Source organism: Phaenicophaeus curvirostris, chromosome 2 (genome assembly GCF_032191515.1).
Source record: "Phaenicophaeus curvirostris isolate KB17595 chromosome 2, BPBGC_Pcur_1.0, whole genome shotgun sequence".
In the NCBI taxonomy this organism is placed as follows: domain Eukaryota; kingdom Metazoa; phylum Chordata; class Aves; order Cuculiformes; family Cuculidae; genus Phaenicophaeus; species Phaenicophaeus curvirostris.
This window is the reverse complement of record NC_091393.1, coordinates 95,276,434-95,299,534: the sequence shown is the minus strand read 5'-3', so window position 1 is coordinate 95,299,534 and position 23,101 is coordinate 95,276,434. Positions and strand designations below refer to the sequence as shown.

General features: G+C 42.7%; 1 protein-coding gene across 2 annotated transcripts in view; it reads left to right on the top strand.

The window, feature by feature from the left end:
* The window catches only part of SPRED2 (sprouty related EVH1 domain containing 2), a 66,280-nt gene that overhangs the window by 12,113 nt on the left and 31,066 nt on the right, over window positions 1-23,101 (top strand). The window contains exon 1 of one of the 2 annotated variants that reach the window (XM_069850069.1): window positions 16,831-17,231. The exons of the other annotated variant lie outside the window; for it this stretch is intronic. Within the exon in view, the coding sequence (XP_069706170.1) occupies window positions 17,215-17,231 (17 nt within the window). The 5' untranslated portion in view covers window positions 16,831-17,214. Of the gene's footprint in view, window positions 1-16,830; window positions 17,232-23,101 lie in introns of those variants that run through there. 2 annotated transcript variants of the gene reach the window in all.

The window sequence follows — 23,101 nt, the reverse complement described above, 5'->3', positions numbered from 1 at the left end:
TTGATGATGGAGCACTAAAATTCTGCTGCAGTTAGTGCCTTTGCGCGTGTATACCTCAAATACGGTGTGTCTTACCAATAGCATGTGTATTTTCTTTTTCACGAAGGCTCTGGGGGAATTGTAAGCCAGGTTAATTCGTTGATACAGTTTGCTGTTCTGTGCAAACGTCATTAAAAAGTATTTCTAGCAGCTTTGTTGCTGATAGGGGTGTTTGGGTGTGGGGTTTTTTTTCCCCCCTCTCTCCTTCCCTTTACTCTATCTCTAAGGAAACGTGGGCTACCGTTATCAGAGTATTAGCAGAATAGCTTCCCCAACCTTTCATAAGGTTGAATAAAAAAATAAACACTCCTCCTTATGGTAAGGAAGGGATGGGGAAAGATTGTGTACACTTTCCCATTCATGTTTTAAAAAGAAAATATATAAACTTTTGGAGTCAGTGCCACGTAGCTTGTGTGATTATAGAGCTGAGAGTCAGAAGCTTAATTTGCCTTCTCAGTGCTGACTTAAAGAAACAAAACCAAAGGGGAATAGCAGTGAGGAGGAGAGTACTTGCTGCTTTGGTTTTGCCTCCAACAGACAAAATGCAGTCCAATTTCTGCAGTGTTTCAAGCAATAAAATCACTGGGTGCTTTTTGTATTACAAAGGTCTTAAGGTTTGTGTGTTGATTTGAGGTAAAATGATAGAGAGGAAAGTGTCCTTCGTGCCAGCACTTGAATTTTCAGATTTCAGTGAAGCACATAGGTTTGTGCAAATTTTATATTAAGAAAGAACAGTTGCATGTTTCTAGATTATCTCCCTCTTCTCCTGATTCTCTGCTGCAGGAATAGGAGGAGTATTTTTTCACAAGATTATGTCGCAAGTTGTAGTTCTACATGGGTCTGGTGCTGTTCTGAAAATACTCAACTGCAAGCCAGGTAGCTAAACCTAGTTCTTCCTTCCCTGTACATGTTTTCATAAGGAGAAGTTTGCTCCAGTTTATGCGCTTGGAGTACAGATGGGATGGGACTAGAAACATGCTTTGCCAGTCGTACCTTTTCTAGATGATCATCCACCTTGAGTTACTAGTAGCGAGCCCTGGCTACTGACTCATGGCGCAGATGTTGAAAGCAGCCTGGTGTCGTGTTTGTCCAACAGTAAAGCAACCCCTGCCCTGTAGGTGAGGGTGAAAAACCCCGACTCCTTTGTAAGGGGCTTCTGGATCTGTTGTCTCTGACTCGTCCTGTGTGGAACAGTTGGAGGCGATATAGCAGGCTGTTAGTTGCAATTAATGCTATAACAGACTCATTCAGTGGACTTCCAGGGATCTAGCTGAAAACTGCTGCTAGGGTTTGCAGGGAACATGCCTGTGCTTGGAAGAGGCTGTCTCTTCAGCTGGTTCATTTCAGGTGGCCTTCATCTTTGAGCCGAGAGCATCAGAGCAAGATCCTTCACATCCTCTCTCATAGTTTTCTAAAAGTGACAGTCCAAATATTAGAATACGTTAAAGATACTTGGTGAAGAGCCACCAGTGTTGCTTTTGAATGCAGTTGGTACTGAATTCTTTTGCTGTGTATGTGGAAATAATCATCCCTGTGTGTAACTGGGGTGGTGGGAAGAGAAGGGAAGGATGGAATGGCCCAGAAAGTTGTTGATTTAATTGGTGATTGGTCAACAGAAAAAGTACTAGTGATTTTGGACTGATTAATTTCAGTTTGTTGTTTTATAAACTGCCACGATGTGAACTTGGGCCCATTGGGTTACCCCCTCCTCCAAGTGGCATGGGAAGGTGGTAACTGTATTTTTCTTAGATCAGTAGAAGTGAAACTTGATTATGTCTGCGGGCAGTGTCTTCCAGCGTCGGATGGTGTTGCATCTTCCTTGGGTTATCATTTAGGGGCTTGTTTCTTATCGGGTACAGAGCACCTGTGTTTTTTCGCTTACCCATTAAGGCTAGTACTGTGTCTTATTTTCTGGCTCCAGGCAGAGCACAGATGCGCAGCAGCATGGCAGGATAGCAGGGTTCGTTGTCTTCAACCCCAGCTGCTAGTTCAGGCACATGCTCGTTGCCTTGCACATTTAATGTCACCCAGATTGGTGATACCAGTGCAGCTTCAAGTGACTCCAGTGCTGCAATGACGCAATGACAGCAGCTTAATGCGCTTGCTTGGCAGCACTGAATTGCTGTAATGTTTGAATAGGACATCCCAATGCCGCTTTCTTTCGTGAAGCAATGGGGAGCACAAGGTCACACTGAGCCCCTTTTTGCAGAAAAGCTCAAGAGAGTGGTGTGTTGGGTTTAGCTCATACTTTAATTGAAAGATGCTCCCAACAACTAATACCGAACAGCTCTTTTAAGCCGTCATTTCCTTAGGTGGAAGGAATAAATACTTGGCTCCTTTCTTCTGCTTCTACGTATGACTTTCGTCAGCAAGAAACTTCTGCTGCTCCCTCAACTTCTGAGTAAAACCAGCTCCTCTGGACAGAAAAGGGAAACTCCTTGAGAGCACTCTCCAGTGTCAAAATGCACTGTACAAAAGCACGTTTGTACATTTTGTTACATGAAGGAATTCCTGGCCGTACCCAGCCTTAGGTAAATAGCTAGGGAGAGGCGACTGAAGCATGATGGATGTCTGTGGTTGGCGAGAAAAGGCACACGGCGTGGAAGTCCACAGTGCAAAGCAAACAAAGGGAACTGTGCTATGTTTTACAGAAGTGGTGGCGTTAAGAGAGTACTATCTATTGCCTAAAGCTATGCACACGGTCTCTTGCAGCAAGTGCTAGAAAATGAGGAAATGTTTTCTTCGGTCTATAGGTAAACTTTCCTGTTACGTCATGTATTTCAAGACTGTTGAAGTAATTCATTGATTTGTTTGGCTAATTTGCCTTATAGCTTCAAATTATGGACAGAAAACTCCTTCAGAAGTTTAACATCCTTTTCTATATGGTGTATAATATAAGGTCCAGAAAAGTCTTATTTATAGATTGTCTGAACTGCCCTTGCAGCTCCCTAGGTTGGTGACATGGAAGGAAACGAAGCAGGGTTTTCCTTGGATGGCTCCAGTAGGAATATGCCTGGTTGAGTGCCTGGTATGGGCATCTCTTGATGTATAATTGATAAAAGGGATTTACAAATCCTGTTGATAGCAAAGGTAAATTTTCAAAACCCAGAGAAAACTCAAGACTGGCGAGAGAGGAAAATGTTGGTCATTGGAAGGTGCTGTGTTACAGGGATCATGAATGCTGCTGTGTAAGAGTTTCTTTGCTCAATCGAAGAAAAGAAGTTGAAAGGGTTGCACATGTTCACAGCTTGTGCATGTTCTTACTATTTTATATTTAACTACTTCTGAAAACTGTAGGCCTGAAGTATGGGGAAGGAAATACTTAAAAGGCTAAAATCCAGTCTTTGTATATTTGTTTTATTCTGGAACATCTCAAATAAAGGAACTTCTTTTCAGGAATGTGGCTTTGTCCTTCATGATCTAATTAAAATGCTAGATGTGCCAACCTGTTTTGTGCTTAAGGAGGTATTTGCTTCTGTATGTGGCAAGTTCTCTCTGCAGGATACCTTAATTTTGTCAAGAGTGGCTTGTTGTAAAGGTCAGGTGGTTCCTGTCTTCCCTGTGATCAGATGTGCACAGGCAGACATGAGAAAAGTCTTGCTGAGATTGGTCTTTGTGGTTCTTTCATACAAAAACACATCACGACCTGGCACAGGGATACGTAAGCTTGCAGGAGACTTGTTTATGTAAGAAGATATTTCCCATGTGTTTGGTGACCAGGGGGTAGCTTGAAGATACAGTCTCTGGCCAAGAGTGGCCAGCAGCCTTTTGCAAGGCTGTGCCTTGGGCTGGATGGCTCAAGGATGAGGTTTGCGATGGGGTGCCTCAGCATGTTGGTGCAGGCATGGTTGGTGGCTTCAAAGGTTTGGTGGCTTTCTTCCTGTGTTGCGTAACTGCAACTTGTGGGACACCCTTGGTTTTCGTTGTCTGTGGCTGTAGCTCTAGTTTTGTGAACACTTTTTGCTATTTAGTGTTCTTCTGTGTTATGGATCATTCATAAATTAGTCTATGTCATGAGGCAGGATTGTAGTAGGGTGGACTTTTTTATTTCTTTAGCTAAGCAGTGTGCTGAACATGCTCTTCCTAAAATCAAACCCGACCTCAAGTTGCTCTCCCACCCTTGGACTTCACCTACAGATGAGAGACATGCAGAGCACACAATAGCTTGATGTGATGTTTCAATTAACTATTAAATTCTTTAGCCTGGGATAAGACCTAATTAAGCTTGAAGAGCATGCTTGCCCCGGGTGAATAAAAAGCCTGTCTGAACAAGCACTGGGACAGCAAGCAAAAATTATTCCATATCAAAGGAAAGCTTAACTTGAGCCTCACAAATTTACAAGGGGTGTAGCACCTTCAGCAGCCCGTGGATGTGGGTTGTTGCATTGCCAGATATTAGCAGATTAAAGTTAATAAAATATGCTATTTGGAAATGGCGTGAGCACTGCTGGGCTGGTAAGGAGTATGCATGCCCATTTCACAGCAGTGTTTCAGGAAAGTGAGGAGCCGCTTTGAGTGCGCAATGCTGCTTGCTTGGCAGAGGGTCACAAGGAAGTCCCAAGCACTATGCAGTAGCAGGATTTTTTGAATAGTCCCCGTGCCATCCTCCATACCAGCAACAGCTGGTCATCATAGGCACGATGAGCATCTGGGGTCCCTGGCACCAGAGCACAGTCTTCCCTGTCACTACCTTGGTTGGCAGGAGAGTCCACAGTCTAGGTGACATGTAAATTTTTTAAGCTGCTTGATCTATTATTATTATTGTGGTGGTGGTTATTATGAATAATAATTTCTAATTTACTGGCATGCATCTCTGACTTGCTGAAGTCACCATGGACTTCAAATACTGATTGATTTAACAGATGAGGCAAAAACACTCCTTGCAGCCAGGACTGTACAAAGCCAGGTAGCTGTGAGATGCCCTACAAGAAATGTCCAAGGTTTTCAGTATGTGATTCTTGTGCACCACGTGGTCTGTAACCAGGGTCGTCAAAGCTTGGAAGGCTGCTTCAGACAAGGCACTCATCATTTTAATATGCTTTTTTTGTTAATTCAGGCTATTTCTGTGTGCTTTGAAGAAAAGGAATTGAAGAACCAATCCATGACTTCTGAAAGTCTCTTGAGAAAAGGCAGATGCTGGAGAAAAAATGGACTGTGGTATATTGCTAATTGGCTCACACTTGGAGTGCTTGAATGGCAGGAGTCAGTTTCGTGTTTTTGTGGAAGTGTTGTCATGTTTTTGTTGGTAGCTCATTCCTTCCTTGTTGGCTAGAACCAAAAAAGAAGGGGTGAAACCAGAATCTGGGTGTTGTTTCAGGGTTGAAATGACATTTCTGGGTGTCAAGTGTGGGGAGCCTTGGCAAACACTGTATATGGGTGCAGCTTCTCACTGCCGCCTCAGATACTTAATTGGCCAAAGAGCGTGAATGTTAACAGTGCTCATGATAGTGATTTCCTAGAAGCTGATGCTCAAGGGCTCTGTGTCTGTTACTATTATTTCAGTTTCTCCTTGTAATTGATGTGGGTTGTTTAATTACCAATACCATCAGTTAACAGGAGGAGCTGTGAGGTGGTGTAAAACACTTTGCTGTGCAAACCCATGATATGCTAACACACATGGGAGACAAAATCAAAAATTAGAGAAGATTAACAGCTGCTCTACTTGGATGTGCAGCAATTCGGCAGGAATTCAATGCGTGATTGCTTGAAAAGGGAATGTAAATTGGCATAAAGCAGGTTCCCACTAGCTAGCCTGGCTGGCTTACATGGGCTTTTGAGCACAGACCTTTCCCTCATCATTGGGGAGCATGTTGATGCGCTCTCCACCACTGTTGCAGTACTGGCATTTCTCTAGGCAGGAATAATTAGCGTGAACTGAAATTTTAAATTGTTTCAGGGTCAAGTCTTTGCTTCTCTTGATTTTTACTGCAATTTAATTGACCAAACTGTTGTTACAGTCTGGCGCTCTTCTAGTTGCTATGTACAAAACCAGAAAACATGATATATTCTGTGTTACACAAATAGCAAATACCTATATACTGTGTCAAATAATAGTAAGCATTTATATTTCTATACCAGTTAAGCATGCAAGTAACATCTACCTGAACTGCACTAAAGAACTGGGGGTCAAATCCAAGTGCAAAGCTGGGTTGATAGTATTGTACTTGATTTTTTGATGTAGAACGTTGTCCTCCATATTTAACTAACACCTGCTAACTAACGTGGAAATTTAATTATATTTCCTAAGCAATGACTGCCTCAGTTCAAAGGCATCGCTTCCAGTGGACAAAAATAATTCAACTATATACGGTACTAAAGAGCAAAGTGACGAGAACATTTCAGAAGCATAAATATTCAAATAAACCTTTTTCAGGTTAAGTTAAACTTCTTCCTATAGTGATGGCTTTTCCTGCTCTGGGAATTGTGCAGACTGATTTGAGCTTCAGTCACTTCTTAGGGTGGCATTCGGTATGTGTGCATAGCATTGGTTGTAATGGGAATGATGTAAATTTCTTGCAGGCTTTTGCAAGGAGGAGGTGAAGAAATTGCTTCAAATAGTTCCTAGATGAGGATAAAATGATGTGGTGTCCCTGCCCCTATTGTCTCATTCTTCTTTAATAGCAGAAGACCCCTGGGCAGCACTGTGCCTCAGCCTAGCTCACTTAAGTAAGATAACTTATATCACAATATGAGTCCAAGGGCTCCTTGTGATGCCACCGTGAGCTAGCACGAAATGTTTTTGAGATGGAAGAAAAGGTTAGTGCCTCTGCACAAAGTGGTGGTGTCTGTTCAGCTTTGGTGCAATAGCCCGAAAGAAGTGGCGGTCAGCCACAGCACAACCCTACTGTATCCTTGGAGTGGCTGCATTCATGGCAGTAGTAGCTTTATTTTTATTTGAACAAAAACCAAAGCAGGAGAATCCAGAACAACTTGTCTTGGTAGTTTCTGTTTGTGGTAAAACCCCTTATTTCCAACAAGTACTACCTTAATATCAAGTATTACAGTGAATGTACCAAAATACTTGTCTGGAGGGAGTGCCTTCATCCTGTGGCTGTGGGAGGAAATGCAACAGCAAAATGATTTGATTTATTGGTATCACCCACAGAACATTGTCCATGCAGTGACAGCCCTTTCAGTGACTTTAAATGAGGTGAAAACCGAATAACAATGTTGGCTAGGGAGGCAGCTAATCTGTAATGTACAGGATGGCCTCTCTGGACTGACAGCTCTGGGGACCTGGGTGAGGAAACTCTGCAGCTGCTCTTGTATGGAGAATAGTGTGACCTGCAGATGGAGGCTTTTGCCGGTATCTTAAGCTTCAGAAAAACAAATATTCCCTCAAAATAACATAAAAAAATAAACTTCCACTTCTTCCTGTTTTTATAGTTCGCTTATTTCCTCGGTGTCATGGTTTTGTCTCCAGTACTGTAGATTATTAATCTTCAGAGGATCATGACCTTCATACAAGTATTTCCTGTACATGTTTATCTGTCTCTTTAACAAATTAGTATCTCGTTGTTCTATTCCGAATTTTCCTGCAAATAATAGGAAACTCTCCCTCAGTAATAAGGCTTTCTGCTAGAAAAAGTATCTAGATGAATCACTGCCAGGGGTTAAAGTACTTTTTGTATGAGGTAGTTGATGGCATCCTCTAGGGCAACTGCAAGTAGCCCCAAATTCCAGCGGTCACTGTCTTTGTGTTGGTTTTGGCAAAGCATTGTATCAGCTAAACTTCATTTATTTGGTTGTAAATGCATCTGGATTTCCTGTCCAAGTGTTACCTAGACTTCTTGAAGAGGGGTGCAGCTATGTCTAGAGCTTGTTTTGCAGTTGCTACAGGTCCACCTCATTAACAGGGAGATGTGTGAAGGGTGAGCATTTGCCGTTAGTCAACAGGAGAGAGCCTGTTTTGCGTATCCAACCTTTGTGTTACCTTGTTATAAAGGAATGGAGGCAATATTTTCAGTCACTGCACTACTAACTTCTGTTAGTTTTAGCTAATCTCAGCTCAGTTTTTAAATATATATATTAAATACATGTATTTAAATATGTTCCTCGTAAAATGTTCATGCATGTGCGTGGTGGTATTCAGGTTCTCCATGGACTCGTTATAGCCTAAGCACATCTGAACAGGCTGAATCAAGGATGCGGTTTCTCTCTTCTACCTAAAAATTGATGGTATGTGTCATCTGTGCATATCCAAGGGAGAGCGCTGGATTGAGATGAGTAGCTGGCTTTTCATCTCGGCTTTGTATTTGGATGTAGCTGTCATCCAACTCCATCGCTGAATCTGCCAAAGCAATGTCTGTTAAGCCATCCATAACTCCATAGCTCCTGCTGGCACTGCCTTGGGTTTCCATGTCACACACTTGATTGCATCGTATCTGCAGCATCCTAACAGCATTGGCCTGGTGGTTCCTCCAGGGCTCCCCCCATGGTGGAAGAAACATGAGTTGGATACATGCCTCATTGTGGTACTAACATTAATAATGGATGAATCAGCAACTTGTGGGTCCTTCAAGGCATAATCTTTTGGATTTCTTTTTGCCTTGCCTTGCAAATTAATATTGGAAGTAGCACTTGATCAGACTCGGAAAGGCTGGGGGTGGTCCTGTTTTGTAGGGTTTTTTTGGTTTGATGGTGGGTTTTGGGTTTTTTTCCCAAACTGCAACTTGTCCATCATGGTGGAAATTGTTTAGCAAAGCTCATATTCAACTTGCTTCTGGGCAATGCATGCATATTTCTCTCCCTTAGTATGCTAAGATGCCGTTGCTGTTTACTCTGGATATTAATTTCTAGTGGACAACAAGGCCCTGCGGGGCAGTCTTGGCACATTGCACTTCCGCTCCTGTCTTGTCTGGGAGCCAAAATATCCCGCTGGAACACTGGGTGCAGAGCTGCCCTTCCTTTGCATGAATACAGTCGAGACCCATCTTCAGACCAGGGCTCTTCCTTTCTAAAATTTCCATTGCTCCATGATATTAGTGGACGTAGTGGCAGAGGCAGGTAAATCCTAAGCCAGCAGGTCAAAGACTCATGACGGGATAGAACAGTCATAAGGAAAAAGAAAACCACGTTCATAGGTGGGGCATCAAAGGAAAAGCGTGCACCTCCTGTCAGTTTTGCATCCTTGGTAAACAGGAATTAAAATCCTAATTGAATCTGGTTTTAAGAGGAAAGGGGGGGAAAAAGCCATTTTAGTTTGGGATCGCGGTTCCATTATCGTCCACTAAATATGTGTAGAGGGGTTGCAACACAGCTTGAAACAGTGATAAATAGGTGGAAAGCTGGAGGAAAAAAATCGGGGTATATCTTCTTCCTCCTTTTTAGACGTCACCATAATAATTTACTAGTGGTGAGCAGCATATAGTATAGATGGGCTTTGCCTGAAGCATAAATGGCTAATGCTTTCTTCTCACAGGTCTTCAGCAGGAAGATAATATTGTGTTTCTTCACAATTATTGTTTGATGTTTTTAAACAGTTTTGTGGCCTGTTGAATGAATAGACTTGCATGAGCTGTTACTAGTTATCTAAGCTCAGCAGTTTTTTGGTCTTCTGTGGGACATTGATGTTCTGGTATTCCCTGATAAACCGAGAAGATTTGAGATTGGAACTCCCAGTTGATAATGAGAGCACCAAGAAACCTTGATGGGAACAGGATGAGAAGCTCCTTCACCATCTTTACTGCTAAAAGGAACGATTGTGGAAGGCTTCAGTTACCTTCAGATATCCCAGAGGATTTTCACTGTGCCTGGGTAGATCTACCAAAAACTTAACCTTTTGGAAGGAATTGGCATGAAAAGGTGAATATGCAGCGTGTTGAAGAACTTATCCTTACCCTTCAGAATGAGGATATAAGATTACCCCAAGGCGATCTTCTCTGACTTCTCTGCCATATGCGAACAAAGATGTTCTTTCCTGTTATATATTCAGCAAGAACTTCGTACCGCAGTATCTTGCAGTATTTAAAAGATCTGCCTGTTAAAATGAAGCACAGGAAATATAAGCTGTTAAATGCAAGTGACCCTTTTGTGACCAGGTGAAGGATGGTGGTAGGGACAGAACCATGCAACTGCCTGCAGCTTGAGGAAACGCTTGTTTGTTTGTGCTTTTTCCAAAGCCCTTCAGCTCTGCAAGGGAAGCAACGGCAGAGATGTAAACAGGAAAGCTGGCTGCAGGAAGAGCCAAGTAGAGGTTGTGAGATGTGATCAGTTGGCTGGAGGAAACCAAAGGTATTGGTGAGAAATCTCTGGCTGCAATAGGACTTAAATAAAATATCAGAAAGCTGAATAATTAATGCTTAATGTCCTAATACAGGACAGGCATGGCGAAGCTTGCACTACTCTCTGCCGGAGGGGGAACCTGCCCTGTAACATTTCTGTGCTCTGAAAGAGGCAGACTGCGAGGATCACTATCCTATATGACAATAATTGCCAAGTTACTGAAAATGAAAGCAAAATCATAAGCATTAATCAGCTTCCTTTAAGTCTGTAAAATAGCAGCTTGTTCCCAAAAACACTGGAAAGAGCAGGACAAGTTATATTTTAAGGGCAAGATAATGTTTTACTAACACTTACAGGAGAAGCAGAGTGATCTTGAAAATTTAAGCTGATTAGCTTAAGTCAGTCATCAGCAAAATGAGGGAGCTGGCTGAAGGATGCAGTCAACACCAGATGGAGTGTGTGAACTTGGAGCTGGTCATTGTGGCTTTATGGAAGTTTTCAGTGGATTTAGAAATGTAGATTGGTAAAGGTTTATTATATCATGGTGCTTGCCTCGTGTTCTGCACTATCTTGCTGCCTTTGCAGGTGATTTTAGCATGGAGTACTGAGCTCTGGCATCTTCTTTGCAGAAGCTATGGCCAACCCTTGAAAGCAGCAAAGGTGATCTGGAATCTAGCGAGAAGAAATTGGAGAATACAAGAAACTGGGTATACGCTGTCTGAGAATACTTCTACGTGAAAGATTTTTATCCTACAGAAAGGGAAAGCAAAGATGCAGTGGTTAAAAGACAGTTCACAGTTGAAAAGAAAATTTTTAATTTCTTTAGGGGTGTTATGGATTCTTCATCACTATTGCAGATAAACTGGAGTAAAGTCTTTGTTAGACAAAGAAACCTACATTAAAGCTGAAATGAAACAAAAATTTTATTAGGAATGATCAGCCAAGTCAAGCTCTTAAACCTGTGTTGTGAGCCATTGGTTTCCTGGCGCAGATGGAGAGAGGTGGTGTCAGAGGCATGAATCTGTTTGTGGCAGTGGTTTTATCTTAGCTCATAGGGGCAAGAAGCTCTTTGGATGGTCAACTTGAAAGAAGCAGTTGAGCTGTACTGTCTGGCCAGTCTAGGAGATATCAATACCTATGCAAGAAAAACACAAATTCAGATGCAAACCATGAAGAGGCAGGACATCAAAAGCACCTCTCCTTTAAGCTTAGTATTTAAGCATGAGAAAAGTGAGGAGGAAGGTCTTGGTTTTACCAGCTTTTTTTTATCAAGAAAATTAAAATGTGTGGCTTGCCCTGTGATACTCCAGTACATGTCACACGAGTAAAGCAGAGGGTTAGAGCTCCTGGAGTATATTGCAGCTGTTTGTCCAGGTATCAATTAGGAGCTATGGAGGAAGGGTTTAATTAGAAGAAAGGCACGTGAGGCTTTTCCGGTGTGAAAGAGCTTGGTGCATGTCATTTGCATAACCTTTTCTGATCATAGGTGTTTATTTGGAGTCAAGCAAGACACTCTCAGTGGCTTTCCTTTGATCTGTCTGCAGGAAAATTAAATCCACATGGCCTCCACCCAGAATCTTTCTGCATGCTGAATGAAAATACTCATCTGTGCCGAGGTTGTTTTTTATTGTCATCGCTATGTACAAAGGTCCATTCATCTGTGAGAATGACGTGTCTGTCAGAGGCCTGAGCTTTAAAACACCCAGAAAAGAAAGATTGTTGTAAGCTGTCAGTCACCTGAAGATAGACTTTTACAACTCTAATAAAGAATTGCCTTGGTTTGTGCAGTTTGACATGGCAAAGAAAAGCTGCCTCCAACTTGCCATGCTCCTTTAGCATCTCTATAGTTTATAAATAGATTGTGCCTTCGCTAGGACCTGAGGTTGTTATCCATGTAATGATCTGGTGCCAAAGGGATGTTGCACAGCCACCTAGCCTGTGCCCTGAGCTATGGAGCCATTGCTGCTGGGCACTAATGCCAAGATGCCCCCACCATGCCAGTGGCTTACAGCTTGCCAGAGCCAGCTGCAAAAAGGAAGAGGTATGGATCCTCTCTGTTCCGGATCAGATGATGTCTACAAGAGATTAAATACTGCAGCTTTCCTCTTTAGCCTTACTGCAGTACTCAGGATGCATTTGTGTTAGGAAAGCACCATGTTTGATGATGCTTAACATCTGGCTGAAGTCTATAGTGAGAAACGCATAAGCCGAATGCACTTTGAGCTGTGCTGTGACCAGAAGTGCTCCCGCATAGGCATTTAGGGACTACCTATTCCCCAGCGGACTCCTCTGTTTCTGAAGCTGTATGTGTAATAATCCTTTGGTTTTGTGCTGGCAGAGGTGTGTGGCAGATGAAAACCTTGCTCGTGTTAGAACCATACAACCATGGAATAGTTTGGGTTGGAAGGGAACTTAAAGATCATCTGGTTCCAGCTCCCCTGCCATGGGCAGGCACATGTAGATCAGGCTGCCCCAAGTGCTGTGAGAGAAGAGGAGAAAGCGTTGTAATGGTAGGTAGGGAGGAGCATTTCAGTGCTTATGAATGTTCGGCAGCTCCAAGCACATCATAAAAAGCTTGAAGTCATTCCAAAGGAAGAGCTTTTCTTCTGTTCTTCCAGTTCTTCCCTACAACACAACTTGAATGAGCATTGAATTCCAGAAAAATTTGTGGGCAGTAAGGACAGCATGAACGAAGTGGATGTGTCTTCCAATTTAAAAATACTTTAGTCTTTCTATTGATTTGTTGCTTTTTCTTTAAATTAAAACAAAAATGTAGGAAGGCAACTTTATCCTTCACAAGGCACAATAAACTACATTTTGGCAATACTGCTGCAGCAAACCTTGAGTGCTACACCTACAGTAGGTTGCCTGGTGTTCCCAGGTGATGGGACATTGTAATTTTCAGAGTATCAGATATGGAGCTGGGGCTGCAGATGCTCAGAAGCCTACGCCACACCAAAATTATGTGCACCTTTCTGACTGATTCACAAGCTTGGTCCTGTGTGCTGTGTTTATGGGTTGAACTGCAGCACAACGCTATATGACTGGCATTAATGAGGTCACTGAATTTCATTCTCTTAATCAGAAGTACTCCAGCAGCTACAGTGAAAGTGGGCTCTTTTTACTCTGACCAGAGTCTCAACTCTTTGAACTGTTCTTGTAGTTGGCCAGCAGGCAGCAGAAAATATATCTGCTGCCTTGTTGGCTCTCCAGTTGCAATATTTACTTTAAGTTTCTAAGAGCAAAACACTGTAGCATCCTGCTGGAAACAAAGGTATATGTCCATATATTGGAACAGCTGCGCACTAGTCCAAGCTAGGAAATACTCAAAAGCTTTGGAGGATATTTCACTGTTGCACCAAGCTCGTAGAGATGGGTGTGCTAAGGTGTTTAAAGAGAAAAATAACAACTTTAAAAAAAACAAACCCAAAACGTGCAGTAGCATTGCCAGCCTTGGAATTGAGGCTTGTTAGCCTTAAGTTTAAAGAACATTTGTAAAAGCAAGAAACCAATCAGTGATTCAGTTGATGCTTACAGCTATCTGGTGACTTGATATCTACTTCCTTTCAGAGAACGCCCTTGGGAGTAGGGCTTGAAGCCAACTGCATGAGGTGGTAGTGGTTCTTCTTGACTGATGCAACAGCTTCTCAGTGTAGATGGAAAGCCAGGGCATGACTTGATTCAGTTGCAGCCGTGCGGATGGAGCACACTGTAATGTTTGTAATGGAAAGCTTTTCTGCGTCTCATATTTTCACACGCAGAGTGATTCTCCCCAACTGCCCCCTGACCCCAGCACACCAGCAGATGGGTGACTTTGCAGGAAACACCCAACTGTCAGCTGAGCCCAGCCGTGTGAGCTGAGAGCTACCCTGTGTCAGCTGTGAAACCGTTAGCTTTACAGCGTGGTGGCTTCTCTATGTAAATCTGTATTTTGCTGTGTACTGCTGGGGTGGTGTTTCTTAATGCTGTTCCTCTGTAAGCCACCTTATGTCGGTGCTTAGTCCTGGTCTTGCTGTGTGCTGTCACGTAATGCCAGATGTTGGAGGGGTACCACTGGAGATCATCTAGTTCAACGCCCCTGCTAAAGCAGGTTGCACAGGAACATGTCCAGGTGGGCTTTGAATATCTCCAGAGGGAACTCCACAACCTCTCTGGGCGGCCTGTTCCAGTGCTCCATCACCCTCACAGTAAAAACGTTTTATCTCGTGTTTAAGTGGATCTTGCTGTGCTCCACTTTGTGGTTGTTCCCCCATCTCCTGTTGCAGGGCATCACTGAAAACAGTCTGGCTCCATCCTCTTGAAACCCACCCATTAAGGTATTTATAAGCATTGATAAGATTCTCTTCTCCAGACTAAACAGACTGAGCGCTCTCAGCCTCTCCTCAAGAGAGATGCTCCAGTCCCCGAGTCATCTTTGTGGCCCTTTGCTGGATTCTTCACACGTCTTTTCTTGAACTGGGGAGTCCAGAGTTGGACGTAGTACTCTAGATGTAGCCTTGCTAGGGTAGAGTAGAGGGGGAGGAAAACCTCCCTCAGCCTGCTGGCCACACTCTTCTTGATGCACCCTAGGATACCATTTGCCAGTTTGGCCATCAGGGCACATTGCTGGCTTATCGTCAGCTTGTTGTCTGCCAGGACTCCCAGGTCCTTCTTTGCAGAACTGCTTTCCTGTGGGTCCGCCTCTAACCTGTACTGGTACAGGCAGTTATTCCTCCCTGGGTGCAGGACTCTGCCCTTGCCTTCATTGGACTTCATTAGGGTCCTCTCTGCCCAACTTTCCAGCCTGTCCAGGTCTCGCTGAATGGCAGCACAGTCTTCTGGTGTATCAGCTGCTCCTCCCAGTTCTGTGTCATGAGCAAACTTGCTCAGGGTACACAGGGTGAGGAGATACTCAAACTGTCCTTTGACTTGCTAAGAGGACCTGTGGCAGGCTGATGTGTGGAGCAATGGGAAGGCAAGAAAATGAGCAAGCTTTGGGGAGATGGAACTGCTCAGGCTGTTGTTTCAAAAACAGGATTACACCACAGTTGATTCAAAGATAGTTTTGTCTTACACTGGGAGGCTAATTTCATCTTACGCTGTCCCTCTGGGAGAAAAACTTTAAAAACTAGACTTGCAGCAAAAAGGACTGGGCATATTTATTTGATTTTTCTGGTTGACACTGCTTTTGACTTGTGTTCTGAGTTCTTGCTGGGGACAGCTGAGGACGGACCTGATGTGTGCTGTGTTAAGCATTTGTGAGGAAAAGTGGTGCTGCTCGAAGAGGAAAGCAAGGCAGCAAATCCTGGCCTATCTGGGTAGGACTAGCAATGAGCTGAGGCAGTGCAACTTGATTATTTTTTAAAAAATAGTTGGTTTTTTTTCGCATACTGCAATAGCGCGATGCTTTGACCAGTTAGTGCATTAACAATTGGTTATAAATGCATATCTTTGCTGAAATGTAGTATGCATTGCCCATTAAATTAAGAGCCTCTTTATGTTGTATATCAAAGTAATGTAAACACAGTTGCCATTTGATCTCATAACAAACTTTAAATGCTGCCTGTTGCCTTGAGCGAGACTTTGGACTGTAGTGTTATGACAAAATGCAGCTAAGCTGCGAATAGGGATCTGCAGCTACACCTGCATACATGCTCGCTGGATGCTGGTGAGAAGCAGGGAACAAATACTTCTGTCCTGGTGGCTTGGGATATCTTCAGCATCCTCTGCACAGCCTATTGTCCATGCACAGAAATCAGGTTCAAGCCTCAGTGGTCTTGAGTTTGGTATTTTTGTGGCCTAAGCTTTACATTTTCAAAAATGTGTGATTTTAGCTTATTATGTCTGTAAAATGGGGGTGCAGCTTTCCTAAAGAATGCTTTCAGGCATCCTCAGTCACTCATCCTGTGAAGAAGGGGGATTTTTTGCCCAAAACTGAGGTTAAAACAGTTTAGATTTAAGGAAGACAGAAGCAGCTGAGCCTGGAAACACTTAAATTAGCTTTCTTCCCCCCTCTTCTCTCTAATCATCAGTGTAGATTACTTCCGAATTCAGGCAAGTATTTTTAGAAGCTGCTTTCAGAGCCCCAATGTCACAATTTTTATTCTTGTCATTGGTGCTGAGGCAGTTCTTGAGCAACATTTCTGCTTTAGAAAAATGAGAGGGCATTCAGGGATGATCGTGTAACTTTGTGGGGGGACACACAGGCTGAGCAAGGAATGAAACAAAGCAGTTGTGAAAGTTTTTGTGCAATAAGGGAAAGGAAGCTCGTGGGTAGGGATATTGCTGTGTCAGCACTTCAGAGCGTGCTCGGTTGCATGGGCTGCCCACAAAGGTGTGGTATGCAGGGACCTAAAGCTGACATTTATAAATATTGACTTGTTGCAAACTGGAAGTAGTTAAAATCCTGTTAAAAGCTGAGATGGGCCGGTCAGGAGGCTGAGTGCTTTCCCGAAGCCTGTTGAGTGGTTTGGACCCTTGGTCTCAGCACTGTTAGCAGCTTTTGGGGAATAAAGTGCAGCTGGGGTTACCAGAGGAAATGACGCCTGCTTTCAACTTTGGACCTGTTTGCAGTCCTGGGTGAGCCGGTGACGCGCTCGCCAGTCTGGTGCAACCTCTCGGCAGCGCCTTTGCTCTGTCAGCCACTGCTAAACGCCCCCGGTATTAGTTTATGATGGTTGGAGCATTTATTTTTTTTCGCCAGCCTATAACCGGGGTGGGGAAGCAAGGATCTTTGGTCGCTGAGTGCGCTTGAGCTCTCTGTGCAGGGAGGATGTTGAGAATGAGTAATGGTCCAGCCGGGGCTGTAATATGCAGGATACCTCTGGGATGACTCACCCGGTACGATGCAGCACATCCCTGAAGGAGACTGAATCACGCACAGGGGGCAGCCAACACTGAGCTCTTTTTCCAGGAGGCTGGTAGTGGCAATGGTGGTAAAGCGGAGCAAATGGGGTCTAAAATGTAAAGGAAATGGCATCCCCCAGCAGGTATGTGTGCATCCTCTGTGTATAATTTCACATTTTTTACTCTGTTTCCTTTTTTTCCTCTGCCTTCCTCCCTCTGCGCCCACAGCCCTCCAGAATCTTTTCTGAACCAGCATATAATTTATCAGTGAATATGCATGACTACTTTGGTGAAACACTGGCTTTTTTTATGATTACATATGGTGGTTTTTTCAGAAGCAATGGTTTACCATGCATCCTCTCCTAAATATCGAGAGGGAAACTGCCTGAGAAACATCAAAAAGTGTCTTTTTCCATGGGCATGTTTTAGGTTGTGGGTTAGAGAGGTGGAAGGCAGAATCAGTGTCCACACTAGTTTCAATCTCGTTAAGATCCAAGCTTCTTTTTTTTTTTTTTTTTAAGATGCATTTACCTGGCAAAAGATAAAAACATTTTAGATCTAGACCACATTTTAACTGTTTATTCCTTCCTCTGCAATAGATTCAACTGGAATTGAGTCACAGAATTTTTTAATTTTTTTTTGTATTTGTAAAATATTGCCAGTTCTTTGTAGATGTATTGTACGTGTCACAGAGGGTGCTTACAGGGCGGTAAATGTAGTTGCATTTTGCCTTGATCGGAATGGAAGACAGTGGGGTCAAATGCAGATTGTTCAGGGTGAGCAGTTTTTTTCCTTTCCTTTGTAAAATCTGAATTTTTCAGAAACATTATGCAAGTTTATATATACACAGCGATATATTTTTACGTTCTGGAGTATCGTTGGTTCTGTAGCTGTAGCTAAGCACCTGTTGCATTATTTTCTGTTGTGCTGTAACATGGCTGCGTTTAGGACAGGTAGCACTTAATCTGTAAAAGGTGCTGTTACATGTGAGAAAGGGGATACCTCATCTGGCCACCGTGTTTGGTGACATCATGGGCGTCACAGCGTGACAGCAAAAACTTGCTGCATGGGGAAAAGGGTCATGTGGAAAACAGGATTGTCTTGCGAATTGGATAGGTTTCTCCATTGTGTTCCTTGATAGTTTTTGATGAGCGGTATCAAACTTCTACTTCTGGTTTATAAAATAAGGAGAGCAATAAAACTTTGAAAGCTGGAATACTGTTGCTGTGCTTATTAGTCCTTAGTTTTGCTAAATATTGCCATTCATTAGCTGACATAGGATAACAGGAACGTTTATGGTCAGTATGTTACACAAAAACTAGGGTAGAACTTGGTTGTAGCTTTTTTTCAGGGTGTGTGGGGGGAGTCAGTTCAGGATGCAGATCTCACACAACTACCTGTTTGGCTGGCTAGGCTTTTATGTGTTTTTTGCTTATCTTGCATGTGATATAAAACAAATACCATCTGTAATGCAATAACAACTTCCTTTCTCATTACAGTAAATGATAGTACTAATTAGTTTTCCTTGAAATCTGTTAATATTTTGTACCCTTGCATGAAAGTAGGAGGACTTGAGTGTGCAACTCTTGCGTGTACTTAATGAGCTGCAGGGTAAATTATTTAAATGCATTATCTTATTGAATGGGGTTTTTTTTGTTTTGCTGCTCCTTACAACTTTCCAAGACCTACTGACATGTGTAGCCAGAGCGATCTACTGCAGAATTGATCAATTAAACAATTGTAAAGAAAAGTCTTTTTTTTTCCCCTTTAAATAAACACTAAACCTGTAATTTGCAATCACTGACAAAGCAGCCACCATGCAAAGCTGCAGGAGGCTGGTCCTGAAGTAATTCAGTTCTCCAGTGAGAAGGAGGTTCCCTGTGATTTTCTTGAGGAGGATTTATTAAGTAGTTGCTCATTAAAAGTTCTGTCATTAGTGCACATCCAAGTGGTGCTGTGGCTGTCTTTTAGAAAAAAAATATTTTGAGGGTTTTGTAACAACTCCTGTTGTGAGTTCCAGTAGTTTTAACACAGTTTCAACAATATATTACATAAATTCCTCATTGTGGCTCTGAGTAGTAAATTAATCAGCCCCTGATGCAGTTAGACTTTCATTTTAATTCAATATTGTTTGCGTAGTAAGCTAATTTCTGGGGATGGCCCTTAAAATCCCTGTTCTTGAGCTGTATCAGTGGATCTTTACTTGTCCATCAGCATGTTTGCAAGCTTGCCGGTTCATTTGGAGTTTTGCCGTGTACAGCACTACATGGAGGTTGTGGGGCAAGCCTGGCACAGGCAGAGAGGTTATACTGGCAGAAAAAAATCGATTTAGCCCACTTAGGGCTAAAAAAACCAACCTTCCAGCTGTGCGAATAGCAGTGGTGTTACCCTGCCTGCACCAAACCCAGCTGCATTTTAGCACCAGAGCCATAAGGAGCGACGGCCAAGGACTCCGTCTGCAGCACAAAGTTGCTCTCATCCCCTAGTTTGGCGCATCTGAATTAGTGTGGACATAGCATTGTAAAAATATGCTGCAAGAGTTATTCTCATAGCAGAAGCTGATGCTTTTGTGTGTGTGAATTAAAATACATATATCTAAAGAGAAAATGTATGAAAGAAAAATTATATTTTTTTAATACTTTTTTAAAAAAAACAAACAAAACAGTTTTCCATCTGCTTCCTGGAAGGATCTGAAATAATTATGGGATTATTAAATCCCATTCGTGCAAGTAGGATAGAGCTGTTTCTCATAAAGTCAATACAATCAGCCTTACATATTTAACAAACCTTTTGGTGAAAGGGTTCCTTTGTTCCTCATTGCCTCAGCATTGAAGTGAGATGTGGAGGCGGGTGGCTGGATTGTTGCAGGTGTCTTGGTTTTTTGAGAAGTCCTTTTCCTTCTGAAAAAAAAAGCCAAACAAATAGAAGTGCTATTAGTCTTCTACTGAGGCTTCTTGGATGCAGCACTGGAAGCCAACCCACGCTTGCTGGGGACGAGGCATAACCCGGCTACATAGAACGTGGCCCCTCTTTATTCTGCTTTTGGGACTGCTGTAGATCCAGACAGGTGTTAAGAGATAAAAAATAAAGGATACTACTCTGGGTCTGCCCCAGCCTCCCACAGTCGTGTTGCTTGCCTGAGGCCATGCGTTGTATGAGGCGCTTTCTAGGGTTGAAGGTGCTGAGCCTTTGAGCATCCCTGTCGTGTCCCTGCCCCTCGCAGTCCATCAGAGCAATCATCCTGACCAGTTGGGTTTTTTTTTGCTGTACACAACGAGAATTTTGGGCAGCACTCAGCCAGCAGAACCCCCCAGCACTGAAGAACCTATGTGCGGAACAATTCTGGGGTACTTTATGGATGTGCAGGTCGGACTGCAAGTGTCTCATAACTAACTGGTGGCAATTTCCACATCCTGAACAAGCAGTTCTTTTGGGGCAGGAACTTCCACATTCATCTTCCACATTCGGCGCTGTTGCAGCTAGCAAGGTTCTTGGAGTTAATATACTTTTTCCTTTTTTTTTTTTTTTTTTTTGTGAAGCGATCTATGTACAAGCTGAAGGCGTGCCTCTGAACTGAGTTGAGCAGCCAGGTGTGAATTGAGGAGTTGGAAGATGAAACTCAGTTGCATTTTCAGAGGAAAGCTGGGAGGAAATGCTAATAGCGAACAAAGTTTTCTCATTTTGTTGAAAGAGAGAGAAATGTCCTGAAACTGGACTTTTAAGGTTAATACCGATTTAAGGTGAAGTGCCACAAGACAAGTGTACTGCTGGACTCGTTGAGCATCGCTGGAGCAAGGTATATGGAGACTGAACAGTCTTGTGTTTATTTGCTATGACCACGCAGAACCCAAAATTTTCCAAAACACCTTTTTTATTCTGTCAATATTGGATTTGAAAGACAGAAAAAATATTTGCTCTGCTAGAGACGGGTTACATATATGGTGGTTCTGTGTTCCTGGTGCAATGCAGAAGTGAGGGCAGGGAAAGCCTTTGGGAGATTTTGTCTGGTTTTGTACAGACTCCATTTTGATGTTGGGTCTGACCAGAGTGGTGCACGTGGCTTGTTTTTTCTTGCTGGTATTTCCTGAAAAAGCTCCAAATCTGCTAGAGATCTAAATGATATTGAAATATCAGCTGTCTTTTGATGTGACTCTGTACACTGAGAAGCTTGCTTTCTAACAAACTCTTAAGTTAGGGGTTTGAAGAAGAGAATGCTGGTTATAAGCTGCAGATATTTTACCCTTGCTAGAAGGTTCACCAATCAAGAGTGAGATCAAGAAAGCAGGACTCCAGAAATAGCACTATTTCATTACTTCCATCAAAATGCCACTTCTTACCAGCTAGATGATGAACTCCAGAAAGGATCCTGGCAGTATTGATTTCCAGTGATCACCAGGGCAAAATAGCTGTTGGAGATCTGGGCATGGAGGGCAAAGCGAGAGCACCATGAAATACATCCAGCTCAACCGAAGACAGGTTACGTCCCAGTAATCATCAAGTCAATTTTTCGTGGATACAAAGAGTTTAAATTGAATTTAAGCACTTGATGTTGTTGGTTCAGTTCAGATGAACAGCCCAGCCTCTGCCACTGTTGCATTAGCAGCATCCTGCTGTTATTTTCACTCTTCTTGAAATCCAGGATCTGCGAATGTCAGTGCATTTAAGACAGCAGCCCATATGTTTGAAACCCATTGTATGCAATTACCTTTCTGTCTGAGACCTGAATCTCTCCTGGAATTGTAAGCTGGAAAGTCAAGACTGGAGGAAAATACTCAAGTTCTGCATGGCTGCATTAGCATGGAATTTTGTAGGTTTAAAAGTTTGTCTTGGTCAACTAGCCTAGCTAGAGGAAAAATTATTATTGAATTATATAAAGTGTCCAGGAGGTGTTTTAGATGCTAAATGTGATTCAAAGGAAAGTATTAAATGTGATGGGTTGGACTGCCTTTTTTCTCCCTGCCCTGGGAATTTTGGACATCTCATAGGGTGTTTGCAGTTGCTGCATTTGAAGCAATGTAGAAAAGAAGAGTGGATGGTGGACACAACCTGTGTATTTTCACCCTCCTGTTAATAAGATGCTGGCAAAATTAAAGCCTTAACTAACAAAGGAATTTTTTGCCATTTATTCCTGAATGTGGGATTGCAGCCATAAGCCCCCATCAGGCGTAAAACAAGGCTTAAGGCTTTGTCCCCCATGGGTTTTACTGAGGTTGCTGTAAGTGATGTGGCTTATATTGGAGAGCACTGGATGGTGTCAGCTACGTTTTACAACATGATCCATGCATACTGGAGGAAAGCACTTCTTTATCCACCTTTAATGTCACCTGTCTCTTAGACACAAATGCTTTGTGAAAGCTAGGCTATAGGTAATGCAACTATGGTTCAATTATTGCAAAGGTAATAATTCAGTCACTTCTTGTTTAGGAAAATTCTCAGTATCCTGCAGAGTAGCAATTATACACACACTTAATTTATTTTTTTATTTTTTTTTAGTGTGTGTGTGTGTGTATATATATGCACACCCACGAGCTATAATTTTTAAAGCTCTTTTCCTTCCAATAAAAACAGCACGTGGTTTTGTGTGCTACCTTTACTCCCCAGGTTCATTATGGTTTTTTGCTCTGGGTGGGGCGGGCAAATAACCTGAAACAGCCCTGGAACACCCTGGATGGCTGCCATGCAGCTGGGTAATCCCTACAGATGCTTTCTTCCCTACAGATACTTTAAGGCTGTTGAAGACAAATCTGTAGGGTTAAGACAGCAAAGTATTCCATTTAAGAGCATAATTAAGAATAGTTTGGATGAAGAGCATAGCGCGCAGGCTGTAAACCCAACAATTAGAGCAGTTTTAAAGTTTAAGAAGCCGATAAAGTGAGAGGAGCTAAGGCTGCTGTGAGTGGCTTTTTAGCTATTTCATTTTTAGCTGTATGGAAGGCTTGTGTTATCTAATCTCAGTGGCAGTCGATATCTCATTAACGGTACTAGACCAAATATTTTCATGTACCTCATTAAC